Here is a 17,956-nt window from a genome sequence, read left to right on the forward strand (position 1 = left end):
CACCCTCTCTGCAGGACTTTTCTTTCTCTCTCACTTTCACTTTTTCTCCCTACATTCCCAATCTAGTTAAAACTTACTTTCTGTTGAGATAAATATTTTCATTTACACAATTCGGAGTATGCAAATGATAAACACAGGTGAGCGATTACAAATGTTCTGTGATTATATTTCCTTTCTTGTACAACTTCCATGTTCCCAGGAATTAATTATCTTGTCTTGGCTTGGTTTTTCATCCACCAAGGACTCATCTCCAAACTCTCAACAAAAGGGGCAAATTACTCCTCAGTACTTTCAGAAACATCCGATTTTCTGTAAGTTCCGTCTTTTTGGAGACTCTCCTGGAGCCATCTGTTTTCCAACTCCCGCCTGGGTGGTGGCTCTCTGTGCCTGCGACGTGGCTCACACCCCAGGAAGGCCAGGCGGGCTTCCTGCCTTCCCTGACATTCTCTCCTTTGTTTGAGACCCTGCTGCCTTCTTAACTGTGGTGGGGCATTCTTCAGTAGCTTCCCGACAAAGGGTACATGGAATGTACATTTTTTGAGATCTTGCACTTCATTTGTCTTTTGGCTGGATGATGAATTCAAGATTAGGATTTCTCTTTCTTTGGAAAGTCAGGGATAGGGGTGGGGTTGGGGGTGGAGGGTGAGGTTCCTAGTGTCTCTGTCAAGAAATCTGATGCCACTCTGGTTCTTAATGTTTTTGGTTTTGATCATTAATTTTTTTTTCTTTCTGGACAGCCTTACAGCTTTCTCTTTGTGTCTAGTATCCTGGAACTTAATTATGGTGGCCTTGCCCTGGAAGTATTTCCAACCACTACGCAGCACATTTGATGAGTCTTTTCCAGACATTTCTCTTCTCGGTTCTGAATACATTCCTTCTTGGATAATTTCATCACTTCCATTTTAAAATTTGCTCTTTCTGGAAAACTAATCGGATCTGAGAACTTCTGTCTTATTTATTGATTTTTTTGAGACAGAGTCTCAAGCTATCACCCTGGGTAGAGTGCCGTGGTGTCATAGCTCACAGCAACCTCCAACTTGGGTTCAAGAGATCCTCCTGCCTCAGTTTTTCTATTTTTAGTAGAGATGGGGTCTTGCTTTTTCTCAGGCTTGTCTCAAACTCATAAGCTAAAGCAGTCCACCTGCCTCAGCTTCCCAGAGTGCTAGGATGACAGATCTAGCACTGGATCTGAGAACTTCTGAATATATTGTGTAATTTCTAATCTTTCCTCTCATTTCTAGCTCTTTTTCTTATAATTTCTCAATTTTATTCTCCAAATTCTATCATTTTTAATTTCTATGCTCCTAATTTCTCTTTAATATTTTTGATTTCAATGAGCACACTTTTTTTTTTTTTTTTAGATCATAACTGTGTACATTACTGCAATTACAATCTACTGACAATCTAGAACAGGGTCCTCAAACTTTTTAAACAGGGGGCCAGTTCACTGTCCCTCAGACTGTTGGAGGGCTGGACTGCGGGCCCCGGGATGAGTCGGCTGCTAAGCAGGACAGGTAGCGGTGGCAAAAACACCCGGCAGGCTGAATAAATGTCCTCGGTGGGCCGCATGTGGCCCGTGGGCCATAGTTCAAGGATGCCTGATCTAGAATGTTCACATCAAACTGGTCAACATATCATTCACCTCACTTATTCAATTATTGTGTTTAGACATTTATACTCTACTTTTAATATATTTGACATGTACGCAATATAAAAATTACTCTGTTCTTGTAAAAAAATGAAGTTACCTTATATTTATGAGATTATTACCATTTTATTTTATTTTAAACTTTCTTCTCCTGCATCACCTTTGTTTCCTTCAGGTTCTCATCTTTGTTTTGGTTTCTTTCTTCTGGTTTACAAGCTTTCCTGGAGGAGCTTGGTCAAGTATTTGTGTTTAAAATTGAAGCACTAAAACCTCTGTGCGTGGGTAGCTGCCAGCCAAGGACACCAGACATTATTTAGATGCTCAATTAATTGTTGATTTTGGCCTTTCCTTGTACCTGGTGAAATTGCCCAAAGAAGAATCTTCTAATCTTCTGGCCATCTTCTGGGAGTTGAGAGAGGAGTTGCCTTTCAGTATGAAGAATTTTTTGTGGTCCACTTGCTTTTATAATGACTCCCTGCCCTTAGTAGTGCCTGAGAAGTCACTGCCTGTTTAGTGTTCATCCTTTCAAATGGTGATTTTCTGATGTTTTTAATATCTTCTCTCTTTTTCTTCAGCACTTTGTTATAATGTCCCTAGATTGGTTTTCTTTGCATTTATCTAACTCAGTTTTCATGATGCTTCTTGAATGCATGGCTTCATGTCTCAGATATTATTCTTCCCGTTCTCTCCTTTTCCGCTGGTATTCCAATAACCATACTCCCTGTGTTTCTCTGCTTTGCCATCCTTTCTGTATTTTTTACCCTTTTCTTGCTCATGTTTCATTTTGGGAAGTTTCTTCTGGCCTATCTTTGACTTCTTCAATTCTCCATTCATCTGTGTCTAATATGCAGTTAAACATATCCATTGAGTACTTAATTCTAACTGTTGGTTTTTTTAAGTCTATAATTCCCAATTGTTTTTGTTTCTTTGTTTGCTTGTTTGTTTTGAAACAGACTCTTGCTCTGTTGCCCTCAATAGAACACAGTGGTATGATCATAGCTTACGGCAACCTTGAATTCCTGGGCTCAAGCAATTCTGCCTTGGTCTTCTGAGTAGTTGGGACTATAGGTGTGCACCATGATGCCTGGCTAATTTTTCTATTTTTTAATTTTATTTTGTAGTACAGATGGAGTCTTATGTTTGCTCAGGATGGTTCTGAACTCTCAAGCTCAAGTGATCCTCTTGTCTTAGTCCCCACAGTGTTAGGATTACAGGTACGAGCCATTACTGCGGGCCATTTGTTCCTTTAATAGTTTCCAGATCTCTATAAAATTCTAAAAATATGCCTTTTATTTCCTTGGACATACCAAGCATATTTTAGTTTTCCACTAAATGCTCTTGTCTCCTTGTATGTCCTGTTATTTTAAAATAACTGTTGGGCACTTAGGTGCTTTGAGGGCTGAGAATAAAGTTGTCTTCTTTGGTGATGATGTATGTTTGCTTCTGGGAAAGCTGTGTGTTGGGGGAACTAACAATTCTGGATCTCCTTCATCCAAGCAGAGACTGAAATGACTTGAATTGAGGGTCTGCATAAGGCTAGGACTTGGCCAAAACCTGTCCTCCTTTAATTTTTATCTCCTTAGCCTGACCTGACTCCAATTTTTATCTCCCTAGCCCTGTAAATTTTGTGAAAGCTACTTTTAATTTTTCAACCTTTTCTGGAACCATATAGTTAAAGTAGTCCCAAATGCTAGGCATACATCTCTTGGTTTTCTTTTTCGTCTGGGTTGTCACGGGCTTGGTTGCTCTCTGATTCCCTGAAGCTCATGATTTTCTTGTTTTGTCCAGATCTTCTCCTTGTTCTTAGAGGGAAATAGTTGAGAATGATAGATTGAATAGAGAGCGCTGGGCCATCCATGCACTGAGAGCCCCTCTTGAGTCAAATAATTGTTCTACCTCTTGATTTCCCTATTTGTGAAAAACACAGTCTGTAAAAAATATGAAGACAATTGACTTTGGTTGTATCAGGGAGGAAGCTATATGTAATTCATGTTGTTTTTCAAGTAATATGTACTATATATTTTTAGGTTACTGGCTTAGTATTTTTGTAAAAAGACTGTAATATTTTTTCTGAAAGTCAATGCCTTCTTAAGACTCAGTTAATAGTTTCAGATCAAAGACAAGGCACAAAAGATGGTCACATAAAAGGAAACAGGGCAGCTCTTGAGCACACAGGCATGATTTACACTGTGCTGGGCATCTGTACAAATAAGGAAGCCCCAAGAGGATAGAAAATCAGAAAGGTTGGGTGATGCCTGTGGCTCAAAGGAGTAGGGCGTTGGCCCCATATGCCAGAGGTGGCAGGTTCAAACCCAGCCCCAGCCAAAAATTGCAAAAAAAAATCAGAAAGCTAATGAATCTAAAATTTCTAAATAGTAAATTATTTGTTAATAAACCTATTATACTTTTTTACCTCACAGCAACCTCAAACTCTTGGGCTCAAGTGATTCTCTTGCCTCAGCCTCTGGAGTAGCTGGGACTAGAGGTGCCCACCACAATGCCTGGCTATTTTTAGAGACAGGGTCTCAATCTGGCTCAGGCTGGTGTTGAACCAGTGACCTCAGGTAATCCACCAGCCTTGGCCTCCTGGAGTGCTAGGATTACAGGTGTGAGCCACTGAGACCAGCTTCCTATTATCTTTTTGTAAAATTTCAGCTTAATGTGAGGGTACAAACAACTACCTAGGTTACAATATTTGCATTTGTTAGGTAGAATCCCTCTTGTACTGTGTCCCGCAATAAACCTATAATCTTTGATATGGAAGGTCACATATGCATTCATCAATACAGATGTTTTAAACAGGGAGACTAAAAAATTTAGAGAAACAAGTGAAGAGTGAGGAAAAGGCGGCATTTCAGAGCTGTTTCACATGAATCAGGTCATTCGAAACCTCAGGGCCTCTCTGAGTGTCTCTGATTTCATTTTCTTTCTTCTCTAAGAAAGAAAAAACTTTCAGATATAGTGCCACAAAAATTTATGACTTTCCACAAGACATTTCACTTGGCTCTTTTTGTCTCTCAACATTAATAATCAAAGCCACCATTTACCGAATACTTATTTTTTTCAACGGGCACTTGCTACATATGTTATCATGCTTACTCTTCTAGAAGCTATGATTAGTTTCATTTAAAGGGGAGGAAAACCAAAGGCTCAGAAATATTAGATAACCTGCCTAGAGTTAATAAGTGGAGAACAAGGACACGATTTCAGATCTGTCTGAATACAGCATCCTTACTTACTTGGGATACAACTCCATACTGTTTTCAACAGAGGCTGTAGACTTCAGCTTCCCTGTACTCAACAACTCTTTGTTGAGTGATTACTGTATGCAAGACAAATGCGCATGGCACATGACTATGTCTGCTCTCAGAAAATGCTGACCTCCCTTCCCAAATGCATTCCAATTTAATGTCCTAACATCCCAGAGGGAGTTTTTTTTTTCTTCCAAAGCATAAAACTTAATGTTGTATACAATTTCATTGCAATTGACGTTAAAAGAAGACATACTCCAAGTGCCAGGCTATGGAGAGTTCCACCATATCACGTACTCCTCTCCAGTTTCTGTCCTTCTACTTGTGACAGGGAACAACAGGAAATGGAAGTGAGGAAGAGTGTTATTTCCTCTCTGATAAGCTGCATATAATCTTGATGGATGTGTGTTGGGGATTTCAACCATTAAATCTCTATACTGTACTGTTTTTGTTTATTATGTTTATTTAAACATATTATGTTTGTTTATTAAGTGTTTATTTCATTTTGTACTGGCTAAATATTAAATACAGCTGTCTACTGTCAAGGCACAAAACAGGCAGAGTAAATGCATTAGCTGATAATGACAACGATGGCCATCTTTTAAAAGTGACATGAGTTAGGTTGATGATAATGCTGGTAATGGGGAAGAAGTTATAAATTTCTATGTAAGAGGGAAGGTGGAATGCAAAGGAAAAACTATATTTGGTCCATAAAAATTAAATTTCATCTTAATTTCCTTCTGTGACAATAGGTACTAGCTGTATACATGAAAGCCCAATAAATGCCCTGTTGCCACAGGACTGTATATAACAATGGCAAGGGACCAAGGAAAGTAAATGTTTTTTAAAAAATGTGCTTGAATGAGGTATCAGAATTCCTATCTTCTGATCCAGGAATTCTAAATATCTAATTGCAATGGCCTCTCCCTGAAGACCATAGAGGCAGATGTTTTCATGCCAGCTGAATCCCAAAATGACATTGACATTTGTACACAAGGCTTTGAGCTACCTGCACCTGAGGCAGAATTAGAGCCAAGAGTAAAAGGGAAAGGATTCCAGATGCTTCCAAACAAGTGCTCAGCAATGCACTTGCTCGACCTAGCAAGGAGCACCCATCCTCTCCCAGCCCAGTGCTGAGGTCCCCAAGGCCCCAGAAATACTGCCCCATCCATGCCCTCATGCCTGCAGCTTACCCAGAGAGGGGAAATCTCTCCTCCTGGTAGAGCTTTCTGTACACAAGTGGAGCCCATACTTTCCTGCCAAAAGGGCCTTTCCGAGCTCTGTTGTCACATTTGGACACTTTCTTACCCCTCCAAACCAGAGGTACTCACACAATTGTTCAAATAAGTCAGAATGCTGGGAAACTTCAGGGATATTCCAGGTTTTCCAAAGCAAAGGAAAACCTACTGCTTCAGGTCACAGAACACTCTTTCTTGTATTAATCAATTTTATACTCAGGGTAAATTCAGCTTTAATGTAACAGAAAAAATATAATCTTTTTTTTTTTTTTTTTTTGGCCGGGGCTAGATTTGAACCTGCCACCTCTGGCATATGGGGCTGGCACCCTACTCCTTTGAGCCACAGGTGCTGCCCCTAAAAAATATAATCTTTACTATTTTTTCACTCCATACTATATTAAGAGATCACAGTATTTCTAAAAATCATTTTGTGTTTGTGTGTGTGTATGTGTGTAGCATTTATTTCTGAGAAACTCAAAATTGCTGTGTAATTTATCTTCCCACATCACTGTCAGGGTGGGCTTCCAGCTTCCCATCTCCTGATCCCTCTGGCTGATAACAAACAGATATTTCTTGCTAAGGGTGAGTCTAATCGCAGTGGCTGCTGTGACGTGTGGCCACACACAAGGCTGAGTGTGACAGATGGACAGCAGACAGTGACCAGTGCATCTGGGGAGGGTTGACATTCACCATCAGACAAAGGAGGAGAGAGAGAATGATCCCTTCTGTCAGGACATTCAGAAAGAAAAGAGATGACCTTCTAGCATCTACATTTACAGTAGGCTTGGTTGGGGAGCAAATAACTATTAATGGAAGTTCTTTCTTAATGCTGAATAGTTTCTATAAGAATGAGTTTGAAGGTTCGGTGTTGTACATCAAGTTGAAACTTAATAAACCGAATATTTCCATTTCTTTCCACTCCAGTTAATTTCCAAGTAAACCTAATTTCTATAATGTTAACACAGATAGTATTTACCAGCTAAAATACGAAAAGACTTTAGTTTTCTCTTATGACAACTAGAGTTGAAACTAGTTTTATGCTACAACTCAATAAACACCAGTTTTCAAAGACCAGATGGAGAGGAAAACACATTCTATAGTAGATAGCACACGTTTGGCTCCTTGGAACTGGAGCTTGCTAATTTAAGATGACATTAATGAACCAAACGATGAAATCATGACATCTCTGTGCAAAAGTAAAAGTCCCATTTTAATAAACCCAGTAGGTCATTCAATATATATACCATATTAGTAGGAGAACCCAATAAATCTGTGATGTGCTCTTTGTTTTGTAAAATATACCAAAAGTTGCCATAAAAAGTAAAATCTGGAGATATTTGAAAATGAAAGCAGAGGTGGTAGTGGGGAGCAAGGGTGGAGTACCAGTATTTGTACTTAAGCTTTTTTGTGGTCTGGCCTATCTCCTTCCAATGTGTCCCCTCCCCCTAGGCCCTCCCCTCACTGTTCTGATTTTCCTTCTCTTAGGCCAGCTCTGCTCTGGATGGGAAGCCACACTGGGAAGCAATACCCTGTGCTTCTCACCAAACACATCAATTAACCAATTGGGTAAAGGCTGGTGAAAATGGCTTTTCTATTAAACATTATTAAACAATATTCTTTACATGAGATGTACAAGGTATCTTAGGAAGATTGGGTTGTGTCAGAAGCTCTCATGTAAAAAGAATAATGACTGCATGTGAAAATGGCTGCCTTCCTGAGGAGTAAGGATCAATGATAATAAAAATGAACATTGATAATGCCGAATGGCTGCTCACTGGGGCCAACATCTCTGGTGAGCTGTCACCAGTCAGCAGAAAACTATAATCCTATTCCTTCTGCTAGAGGCTTTTATAGAATAAATAATAATTGACTCTTCAGAAATATCTGTCAAATGCTGAAACTGAATGTTGGTTCTGATTCAAATGCCAAAAATGTGGGGCTAGGTGGGAGGCAATACTAAACTTTTATATTTAAAATTAGGAAACGATAAGAATACTTTGAATTATTGGATTAGGAATTCCTAAATTCTGCAAAATAAACTACTCATTATATTATCTCTGTACTAGTACAAAAAATAAAAAAGTTGATAGAAGAGTAGTAGATCGAAACATCATTATGAACTGCAGTTGACCCCTGAACAAACTTGCGTCCTCTTATAAGATTTTCTCCTACCTCTACCACCCCTGGACAGAAAGACAGCTCTTCCCCTCCCTCTTGCTCCTCAGCCCACTTGGTGTGAAGGTGACAAAGATGAAGACCTTTAGAAGGATCTACTTCCACTTGATGAACAGTAAATAGATTTTTTCTTCCTAATGATTTTCTCAATAACAGTTTTTTTCTCTACCTTGTTTTATTGTAAGAATATAGTACACAATACATATAACAGACAAAGTATGTGATAATCGATGGTTTATATGGTTGGGAAGGCAGTAGGCTATTAGTAATGTTTGATTTCTGACTGTAGGGGAGGGTCTTCGCCCCAATCCCTGTCTTGTTCAAGCGTCAATTGTACACAGATATAAGGCAAACTTATTTCTAAAACCATTTTATATCTATCTTTGTATCTATCTTCACCTTGCTGCTTTCTTTTTTAATTTTGGTGAACAGTATCTTATATTTCATACATCCTTAAAAACTACCTTAAAATATTCCTAGAAGGAAGAGAGAATAAAAATAGAATAAACATACTAACATATTTGTAGCCTAAAGGATTCAAATTAAAGGAAGTACTGCTAGTTACGGAGACATGTCAAAAGTGTTTTCCTTGAGAGCTGAGGTTAGGCCTCGGTACGGTTCAGCAGGAGAACTTGACCTCTGAAATGTCTTCTTGATTTGGGATTCTATGAAATGTACCAAAGACAGGCACATTGTGTTTCTTAATTAACAAAAGTATTCTAGTAAAGAGGAGTTGGGGAATGGGATTGACATGGTTTAATGCACCTTAATTTTGCAAATATCTGCTTCTGGTGATCATTTTCAAAGACACGTTACAAAAACAGTGCCACTGCCTATAAGCCAAAGCTGTAAGTAAGCCTATAAGTCATCACCTGATGTCCCATGACTTACCATGCGTGCCCGAAATAATGCGGGGATGAAGGACTGGTTAGAGAGGTTGAGACTCAGGGAAGAATCTTTCAGGACATAGATATTGCCAAAATTAACCTTAGTGGGATATATGTAGATGACTGGGCCTTCTCCGATGCTCCTTAGGTGACATACCTGAGTTCCACACAAGAGAAAGAACAGGCACTGCTAGAAATGGCTGATCTTTAAAATCAGTTAAAGCAGAAGCTTCTACCCACACCTTTTACAAAGATCAGGGGCATATAAGGGTGATTATGAGAAGACATCCCTCCCTGTCTGTACTCTGAGGACACAGAGAAACAGAGATGGCTGTGCAGGGTCAGAGCTGACTAGTGTGGAAATCCTCCCCAGCTTAGCTCAGAGCCATGCATTGAAGGGAAACTGGAATCTAGGCCCCTCACACCCATGCAGCACTCTAGCCGGAGAACACTTAGCATGGGGCTAAGGACCACCACTCAGAGTCAGATGTGTCGGGGTTTGAATGGTAGTTATGTTGCTTTACAAGTGATGTGGCTGGTAGGGCACAGTCACTGCACAATGGGGGTTGAAATCCACCTTGCTCTGCTCCCCTCTCCCTGTGCCCTGGGTCAAGCCTTGTGTCTCCCCGAGGAAGCTGGGCCCTTTCTTTCACAAGGTGCTGTTTGTTCCACAAGCTGCCCTTTCCCAGGCTGCATCTGTTGCCTAGTAGGCAACCTGGGCTGGCCTGCTTTAGTGTTGCTGCTTTAGAATTCAGGTAGCTTATCTGTGACACCTGATTATGGAATAGATACAAGAAAAACCCCAGTTTTATGTTCTCTAAGCAGTCAGAGTCACTTCAGACAAATGTAAGCTGACATCACCCTGCTCCCACGTCAACCAAATGTCTAGGCATTCACAGCCTGTTGGGCAACCTCCTTTAAGATTCAAGATTTGTCTTTTAATTCAGCCCAAGCAGCGGTGAGTTTTCCACGTCTCCCTCTACCATGCTTGGAGAGAGACAATTTCTTTTAACAGTAGGTTAATTTGGCTGATGGGTTGAGTGCAGATACAGGAAAAGACCATGTGAGCAGTGAAGGAAGCTGATCTCATTGCCCACAGGCGACAAACTAGCAATACCCAAACCCAGCTTTGCACCAGGAACAACTGAGGGGCTCATTAGACATACAGATGCGCTGGCCACTCCCCCTCAGAGGTTCTGATTGACTCCTCTGGAGAGGGGCCAGACATGAGTATGTGGGAGAGAGCATGAAAGAGACTCCTGACACTCAGGTTTCAGAACAATGGCTATAAAACACCACTTCTATTAGATGCATCTGCAAGTGGATTCTCTAAATAACACAGCACTGCTATCTTACCCTTGTACAGTGAAAATGTCTAAATACAACAACTAAATAAGTGAGGTGAACGCTATGTTAACCAGTTTGATGTAAACATTCCAAATGGGATATAAGATCAGTGCATGATACCCCATAAATGCAGTAACATACACGGTTATGATCTAACAAAAAAAGGAAAGAAAATGTAATACTCTAGAACTCCAGACACAGTGTATATGTGAATATGGCATGGGCCTTCCATAAGGAAACCCAACATGTACGACAAGAGACGCAGCAATTTCAAGTGCAGCTCTGAAAACTGGCTCTCACCAAAGGGGGCTTCTGGCTCCCAAAGGTCAAGAAGTGGACGGTGGAGCTGTGTTCCCCAGTGACCTGGGTCTCCAGACTTAGCATGATGTCCACCGTGCCTTTGGGGGGAATGATCCCGAAGGGCCTGGGGCTGGAGAGCAGCACGGCAGGTGCATCCTCAGGCACCTGGAGGGAGAGACAAGCAGGACGGATGAGAAGGCTCATGGCCTGGTGAGGAACAAACAGCATGTTAATTTATTTTGATGTAAGCATTGTCCTGAGTCCATGGAGGTCCTTTATAAAGGTCTCATTGCTCAAGCAGGTGGCTGGGATGACCCTCCCAATATAGCCAAAAGGATGTCTGATTAGGTGGCATGTGTAAGGCCCCAAATGCAAAGTGCCCCACATAGCATCATGCAGAGATTATCCACAATGTGACTTTGTTCAGGATAACAGCTCTCCACTGCCAAATTCCTTAACCTGGCCCTGCACATTTGCAAGCATTGGTCCCCACCACCTCGTCCCTTTGGGGGCCATCAATAGAGGTCACTGATATTTCCTGCATACGTACTGCTTCCTGCCTCCAACCCTCTGCACTGTGGTTCTCCTTCTTAAAATGTCCATTCCCGTCAACCTACCTGGCACATTCATCCTGATTTCCCCCACTTCAGGACCTCTAGTGCTCCAGGGTGGGAGCTTTTCCTGTGTCCCCAGGGAGAATCCTGTGAGGTCCTTTTCCACAGCACGCACTGAACAGCATTGCAGTCATCTACATGTCCCCATTCTCTATGACTGTAGACTTCCTAGGCACTTCCTGGAATGTCTTCTCTACATGGTCACCTTATGGCCCCCACTATATACTCAATATGTGTTCTGTTGAATGAGGGAATGAATGAATGAATGAAAGCGTGTTGACCAGTGTTTACCAATGTGTGTTTCTCAGAACCCTGTTCTGTAGCACATTACTCATTTTTATGTAATGATAACAACAAATAGAAGTTTTAAAATCCCATTGAGTAATTCTAAGAAACACTTCTCAGACGACAGCTCCTCAGGAGAGAGACAGAGTGTGCAGGTTTAACCCATAGTGTTTCCACATCTGGTCCAGCCTCACACAACTGACCTAACTCACCCTCCATGTGTAGCAGTGCTGTCAGCCCTCTAGAGCAGGCGTCCTCAAACTACAGCCCGCTGGCCACATGTGACCCTCCAACGGTCTGAGGGACAGTGAACTGGCCCCCTGTTTAAAAAGTTTGAGGACCCCTGCTCTAGAGTCTGAGGCAAAGGAAAATTACTCAGACTGATCCTATCTTTAATTGAAATTTTGATGTTTTCTTCATTACGGGTCATTTTGGAATTAATTTTGATTTCTTAGAATATGGCATGAAAATATTAAGTATCTTGATTACTGAGTGTTTGGCTTCTTCTTGAATTTTGTGCACGAGTCCAGTGCCTCACCCTCTCCCCAGCCCTGTTGTGTGGAAACTGTTTCCTCTGGCCCCAGATGTAGGTTGTGCTCTGAGCTGGTGAGATGAGGATGCTGGCTACAGTATCTGTCTGTCCTGCTGTGAGCATCTGAGCACTAGGCTCTGTCTCCTGTCACCCCCACCCATGGCTCCTGGTTCCATCCCAGAGGAGCCCACAGAATGACAGCCCTGTGACTGGTGAAAGGTAGCTTTCTTATCCTAGCTAAGTCTTCTCTGTTCCAGATTAAACACTTGAGTTGGCTGCTCCTCGGACTGGGAGGCCATTTTGGTTGTTCTGCACATGCTGTATTTTCTTTCCAAGTTTCCATTTTTTCAAAAATACAATGACAAGAGCTGAAGATGAAATCCTGGCTGTGCTCTGACTGGTGGCTGTCTCCTTCCTTTACCTGAACACTGTGTGTCTCTGATGTGGCCTACACCTGCCTTGCTTCTGTGGCCTCTATATTGCTGTTTTCAACTTGGATTGAACTTGTAGCCAAATAAACCCCCTATTTGATTCTTTTTGTTCTTTTTGCATGAAGTTTTATTAGAGTATATACTTAATATAATTTGAGTTTTAAACTCAAATGCATCCTTGGCAAACCACATCTTATTAGTAACCTTGTACGGCTTCAGTCTGTAAAGATCTTTTTGAATTGTTTATCCATATGTATTTAACTGCTTTGTCTCCCACCTAGCTGGGTGTAGGGGCACGTGAACAAATACATTTCATAAAACATTAAGAGTCAATTCTTCCTTTTTCACTCCTGTATTATTGCTACCCTCTGGTCCAACAGACCCACTTATAAATATTGCATTACTATATTTTACTGATGCCATTCAAGTCACAGCCACGGACATAATGAAAACCCCTAGCTCATTTTCCATGCATGGTTAATTCACAGGCAATTATTTGCAGGTGCAATTCTGCATGTTGGCTTAATTGACACTTTCCCTTCTTTATCAAGGGCAATTTCCCTGGGAAATTAACAACTGTTTACACCTGCAGCTGCTCACTCATGCAGATGGCAATCCAGCTGTGACCCCATCCCTAGAATGTCTGAGGGTTAAAAATCAGAATTACATAAGGTCATGTGTTCAGGAGTATGGCTCTTTAGAAGGGTTTCTCTTTCTCACTGAAGACTGCAATGGAAGAATTATTCATAGCCAAGCAAGACAAAGTCACTCACCTGAGGCAGGACCTCATAGCATCCTGGGAGGTCATCTTGATTGACAAGCTGGATCGTTTTCTCATACGGGTACTTTAGGAAGCAGCGTCCAAAGTCCACCTCTGTGTTAACCAAGCGTAGGGTAGGTACAATACACCTGCTCGAAGGAGCCCATTAAACAATTCAAAATAGAGAGCTTGTTTACATAGAGAATGCGGAGTCCCAAGTTAAATACATTTGTCACTGTCACATAGTGGTTTTTCTCTAATAACTACATTAGTCATTTTCATCTTCTCTCCTGTCTTCCCTATCTCTTAGCCCCCAGTCATCACTTTTTAATCAAAAGAAGACTAGAAGCAGAACTCCTTAAACTGCTGTCTTTGGTGTGTAATGACTCATAGTTCCATTGTTTTTTCATAGTTGGCCTTTCTTTGGCAAGGGGTCCTCATGGTGCTAATTGTTTGGGGTAGTGGATAGTGATCCATTTCCATGTCCAATGAGGCCAAAGTCAACAGTTGCTGTCATACTTTGGACCAGTCAGAAGGTCCCCCAAGAACTAGTCGCAGATCACATCATCTAAATAATGGTAATAATTCTAATTCTGTGCAGAATAGCTGTCTTGAATCAGTAAGCTCAGGCAGCTGTTTGGCCCCAACGGGCACGTGACAGTGGTTCTCAATATGGACATATGATACAGACAGAGAGGGAAGGAAGGAGAGCTGTGTGCAGGGAAAGGAGGAACTGAAGCCCTGTGCCACAGCTGGTGACCTGGGTGTCATCTGTTGTCTGTAACTCTCAGTGTCTAACCTGCTCTACATCCCTGTGGCTATATAGTGCAATGGTGAAGAGTGCTGGCTTGGAGTTAGCAGAACCAGGTTCAGTTACTGACTTTACCAAGTACAACCTGTGTTGCCTTGGGCAATTCACTTTCTGTCTCATTTCTCTCATGTATAAAATGAAGGTCCTTCTAGGGATTGACATTAGCATTATGAACTCTTCTTACAGCGTTGTGGGAAATCCAGGAGATAAAAGTGCATGAAGGTCATAGCCCAGCACCAGGTAAGTACTTGGTAAGAGGCAGTGAGCCTGGGTGGAGGCCCAGCAGGCCATCACGTCTGGCTCTCTGGACAGAGTTCTTTGAAGGTGCAGTTCTTTTTTATTTTGAGACAGACTCTTACTTTGTTACCCTGGGTAGAGTGCTGTGGCATCACAGCTTGTAGCCACCTCCAACTCCTGGGCTTAGGTGATTCTCTTGCCTCAGCCTCCCTAGTAGCTGGGACTACAAGTGCCCGCCACAATGCCTGGCTATTTTTTGCAATTTTGCCGGGGCTGGGTTTGAACCTGCCACCCTCAGTATATGGGGCTGGCGCTCCACTCACTGAACCACAGGCGCCACCCAGGGGCGCAGTTCTTAAAGCACCTCTTCTGTTGGGAGTCAGGGAGCAGTTCCTACAGATTATACCTAAGATAAGGACATGAATGAGCCTCCCTGTCACCTCAGAGTCTGTGATTTAGCATAAGATGAATGTTCATAATGGAAGTTGTCAGTTGGCCCAATGACTTTCTTTTTTTTTTTTTTTTTTTTTGAGACAGAGCCTCAAGCTGTCCCCCTGGGTAGAGAGTCCCGTGGCATTGCAGCTCACAGCAACCTCCAACTCCTGGGCTCAAGCGAGTCTCCTGCCTCCGCCTCCCAAGTAGCTGGGACCACAGGCGCCTGCCACAACGCCTGGCTATTTTTTAGTTGCAGCCGTCATTGTTGTTTGGCGGGTCCGGGCCGGGGATTCGAACCCGCCACCTTAGGTGTACGTGGCTGGCGCCTTAGCCGGTTGAGCTATAGGCGCTGAGCCCCAATGACTTTCTTAAAGCTCATTCTTTACTGCCTAAAATTACACTGTGACTGAGAGGGTTTAGAACATTTGACTTGGGTTACAGAGCATATGTTAGGAACTCAGAGCCTCTTTAGACTTTTTAAGTTCAGGATTTCCTATTGATGACTGCAGGGGAAAGGGGCTGGAAAGTATCAGAATGAGCCTGCCCTGAAAAGAAGGGCAAGACCAGACTAAAAGGCAAATTTGGGCAAAGAAACAACCAGCTGAAAAAGATTTCGCTGTTTTTAAACAAAGTAACAAAAACATTAGGTCTTTAAGGAATACTAAGTAGGCCACGGCAATGCCGTGGGTTCCCTCTGGTACAGGGAAACCTAATTCAAGTTTTTCCAGCACTGTTACTGGTCTTCACCCAAGTCCAAGACACAGGAAGTGGTGCCGGTTACTATTTCCCTACCAACCTGCACACGTCCCTTCTCTAAGGTCTATCTGTCTAAGATTCATGAGAAACCTGAATTCTGACATACAGGCAGTCCTTGAGTTACAAACACCTGACTTACATACAACTCATACAAACAAAGGCTATTCTAGTCCCTGACTTATAAACATCTAACTGATGTATGATGCTTACAAATGGAGGCTATAACAGGTCATAGCTTATGTTCCAACTTACATACAAATTCCACAGAAACTTTCTCATTCCTAATCCGGACACTGGCTGTATTAGCATTATCAGTTTCACTAAGTCATTTTCTCTATTGCTCTCTATTCTTATAAATACCATTTCACACAAACATTTTAAAGGCCCAGATGTGGACACTGTTTGCTTTCGGACGAATGTGGCCCCATGATTTCATCTAGGATCACCCCTCATCCCCACCCTCAGAGATTGGTCAAAGAGATATAGTCAACAAATGGCTGGGCCAGGGTTTTAACCTGACTCCAGAGCCCCTGACTCTGGCTGCCTCTGAAAAAGAGAGTTGGGGATGGTTTTGAGGAGTTTGTATTGTAGAAACCAGTCTCATTTGCGGGGTCCACTTGCAGCCCGCAACTTGGGTTATAGCAATAGAGATCTGGAGTGGGGAGAGCTCTTGGCTAAATGAGTCCTCCCTACAGGACTGAGAGTGCCACCTTCCCACTGCGTAACTCTGGAGAACTACATGGAATGGTAGAAATAAAAATAAAACTCAGCACCTCTTCGCCTCTTCCTGCTAAAACCTTTTTGGTTACAGACTTTGCACTATTCTCTGCAAAACACACACAACCCTTCTCATCCCTGCAAGGTGGTTTAGGGACATGAACTGTTTTAGAGCTTTATCATTTGAATATCAGACTCAACTCCTCTTCCCAGGAAGGCAGAACAAATGCAGGACAAATGCAGTGTGGCCTGGTTGGCAAGTGAGCTGCCTGCTGGGAGGCAGCCCCTTCCTGGGGGGTGGGGGAGGCCCTGGGACAGAGAAAGCCAGGAGTGTACCTTGCTGTAATTAAGAGCGCCAGCACTTCTTCTCCAACGCCCTCCACGTCCACCACCAGTGCCTGCTGGTATTTCTGCTCAGTGTTGGAGCATAAGGTCACCTGGAAAGAAAAAGGTGCTAAGTTGCTCTTCTAAAAGGCTAGCTGTCTCTCCACACAGGTGAGAGAGCAGCCGGAGGAGGACCCCACAGCGCAGTGTGGTCTCTTAGTGCTTTATGGATGTATGGCAGCCTACAGTTTTAGTTGAACAAGTTACATTGTGGGTCACAGCATGCTGGGTGTTTTCAAAGGCCCGGGTAGAAACCAAATGGCTTTTAGCACAATGGGCTTTTTATCAAAGAAACCACATACCTGCATGAGGGGAAAAAGGACCACAAAGGAGGGGTAATGTCAAACCCACTTTAATTATCGCAATTTAAATTGTTCTATCTACCTCTGGGCTATATGAATTATGAAAAATCAAAATACCCATAAAACACTACAGTGAAATTTCTCTTATGGCAAAATAAATGAAAAGAACCATGTCCATTCCAGAAAATGGCAGAAGAAATCAATTAGTCTGTTTTACCAAAATCTTGTTCTCCCCTCATTCTTTATTAGAGCAGAAAATAGGTAGCTCCAAAGAAAGGTCTATTTGAGAATAATACCTGACCAGAACATTTCACCCAGTTTTTATTTGCTGTTATGAAACTTTACATTTACGCTTTGAAATCTTTATAATTTTTAATTGCTTTAAAATGATGTGTACTGGAAGAGATATTTGTAAGTCTAGAAAACAGCCTCTGGCATGGGTTAAGGCTTTTCCATCTATGAATTATGCATCAGGTACTAATTAAAATTTTTTTGATTGCAGAGGGAATCACTGAATGCAAATTTGAGTCCACACAGACGTTGGTGAAGGGAGATCAGGAGAGAAAATTGAAGCTTCAAGAAAACCTTTCCAAATATAAAGGAAAAATAAAGGAAAAGTGAAGTTATTGATTTGCAAAGAAAACTTGCCAGATGTGGAGAGAAAAAGAACCCTTGTGTGGCTGTAGTGGATGTGTCTGGGCTGTGGTTAGAAGAAAGGAGTGTGAGTGGTTCTGGCAGAGGCTGCTGGAGGGGTCCTGTGTCTCCTAAAGTCTTCCCGAGCTATCTAATAGGACACCAGAACAAAGGAAAGATAGGTAACTGTCAGGGTCCTTTCGTGGACACTAC

General features: G+C 42.1%; 1 protein-coding gene across 2 annotated transcripts in view; it reads right to left on the reverse strand.

Moving 5' to 3' along the window:
- HYDIN (HYDIN, axonemal central pair apparatus protein) overlaps positions 1 to 17,956 on the reverse strand; it is a 304,707-nt gene that overhangs the window by 192,738 nt on the left and 94,013 nt on the right. For both annotated transcript variants that reach the window (XM_012806119.1, XM_003791377.2), the window contains exons 14-17: positions 16,761 to 16,861; positions 13,482 to 13,617; positions 10,847 to 11,011; positions 9,204 to 9,356 (exon numbers count right to left, since the gene is read on the reverse strand). In XM_012806119.1, coding sequence (XP_012661573.1) covers positions 9,204 to 9,356; positions 10,847 to 11,011; positions 13,482 to 13,617; positions 16,761 to 16,861 — 555 coding nt within the window. The remainder of the gene's footprint in view (positions 1 to 9,203; positions 9,357 to 10,846; positions 11,012 to 13,481; positions 13,618 to 16,760; positions 16,862 to 17,956) is intronic.

This window comes from Otolemur garnettii, unplaced genomic scaffold, assembly GCF_000181295.1.
Source record: "Otolemur garnettii isolate 467f Iridium unplaced genomic scaffold, OtoGar3 scaffold00047, whole genome shotgun sequence".
NCBI classification, from domain to species: Eukaryota; Metazoa; Chordata; class Mammalia; order Primates; family Galagidae; genus Otolemur; species Otolemur garnettii.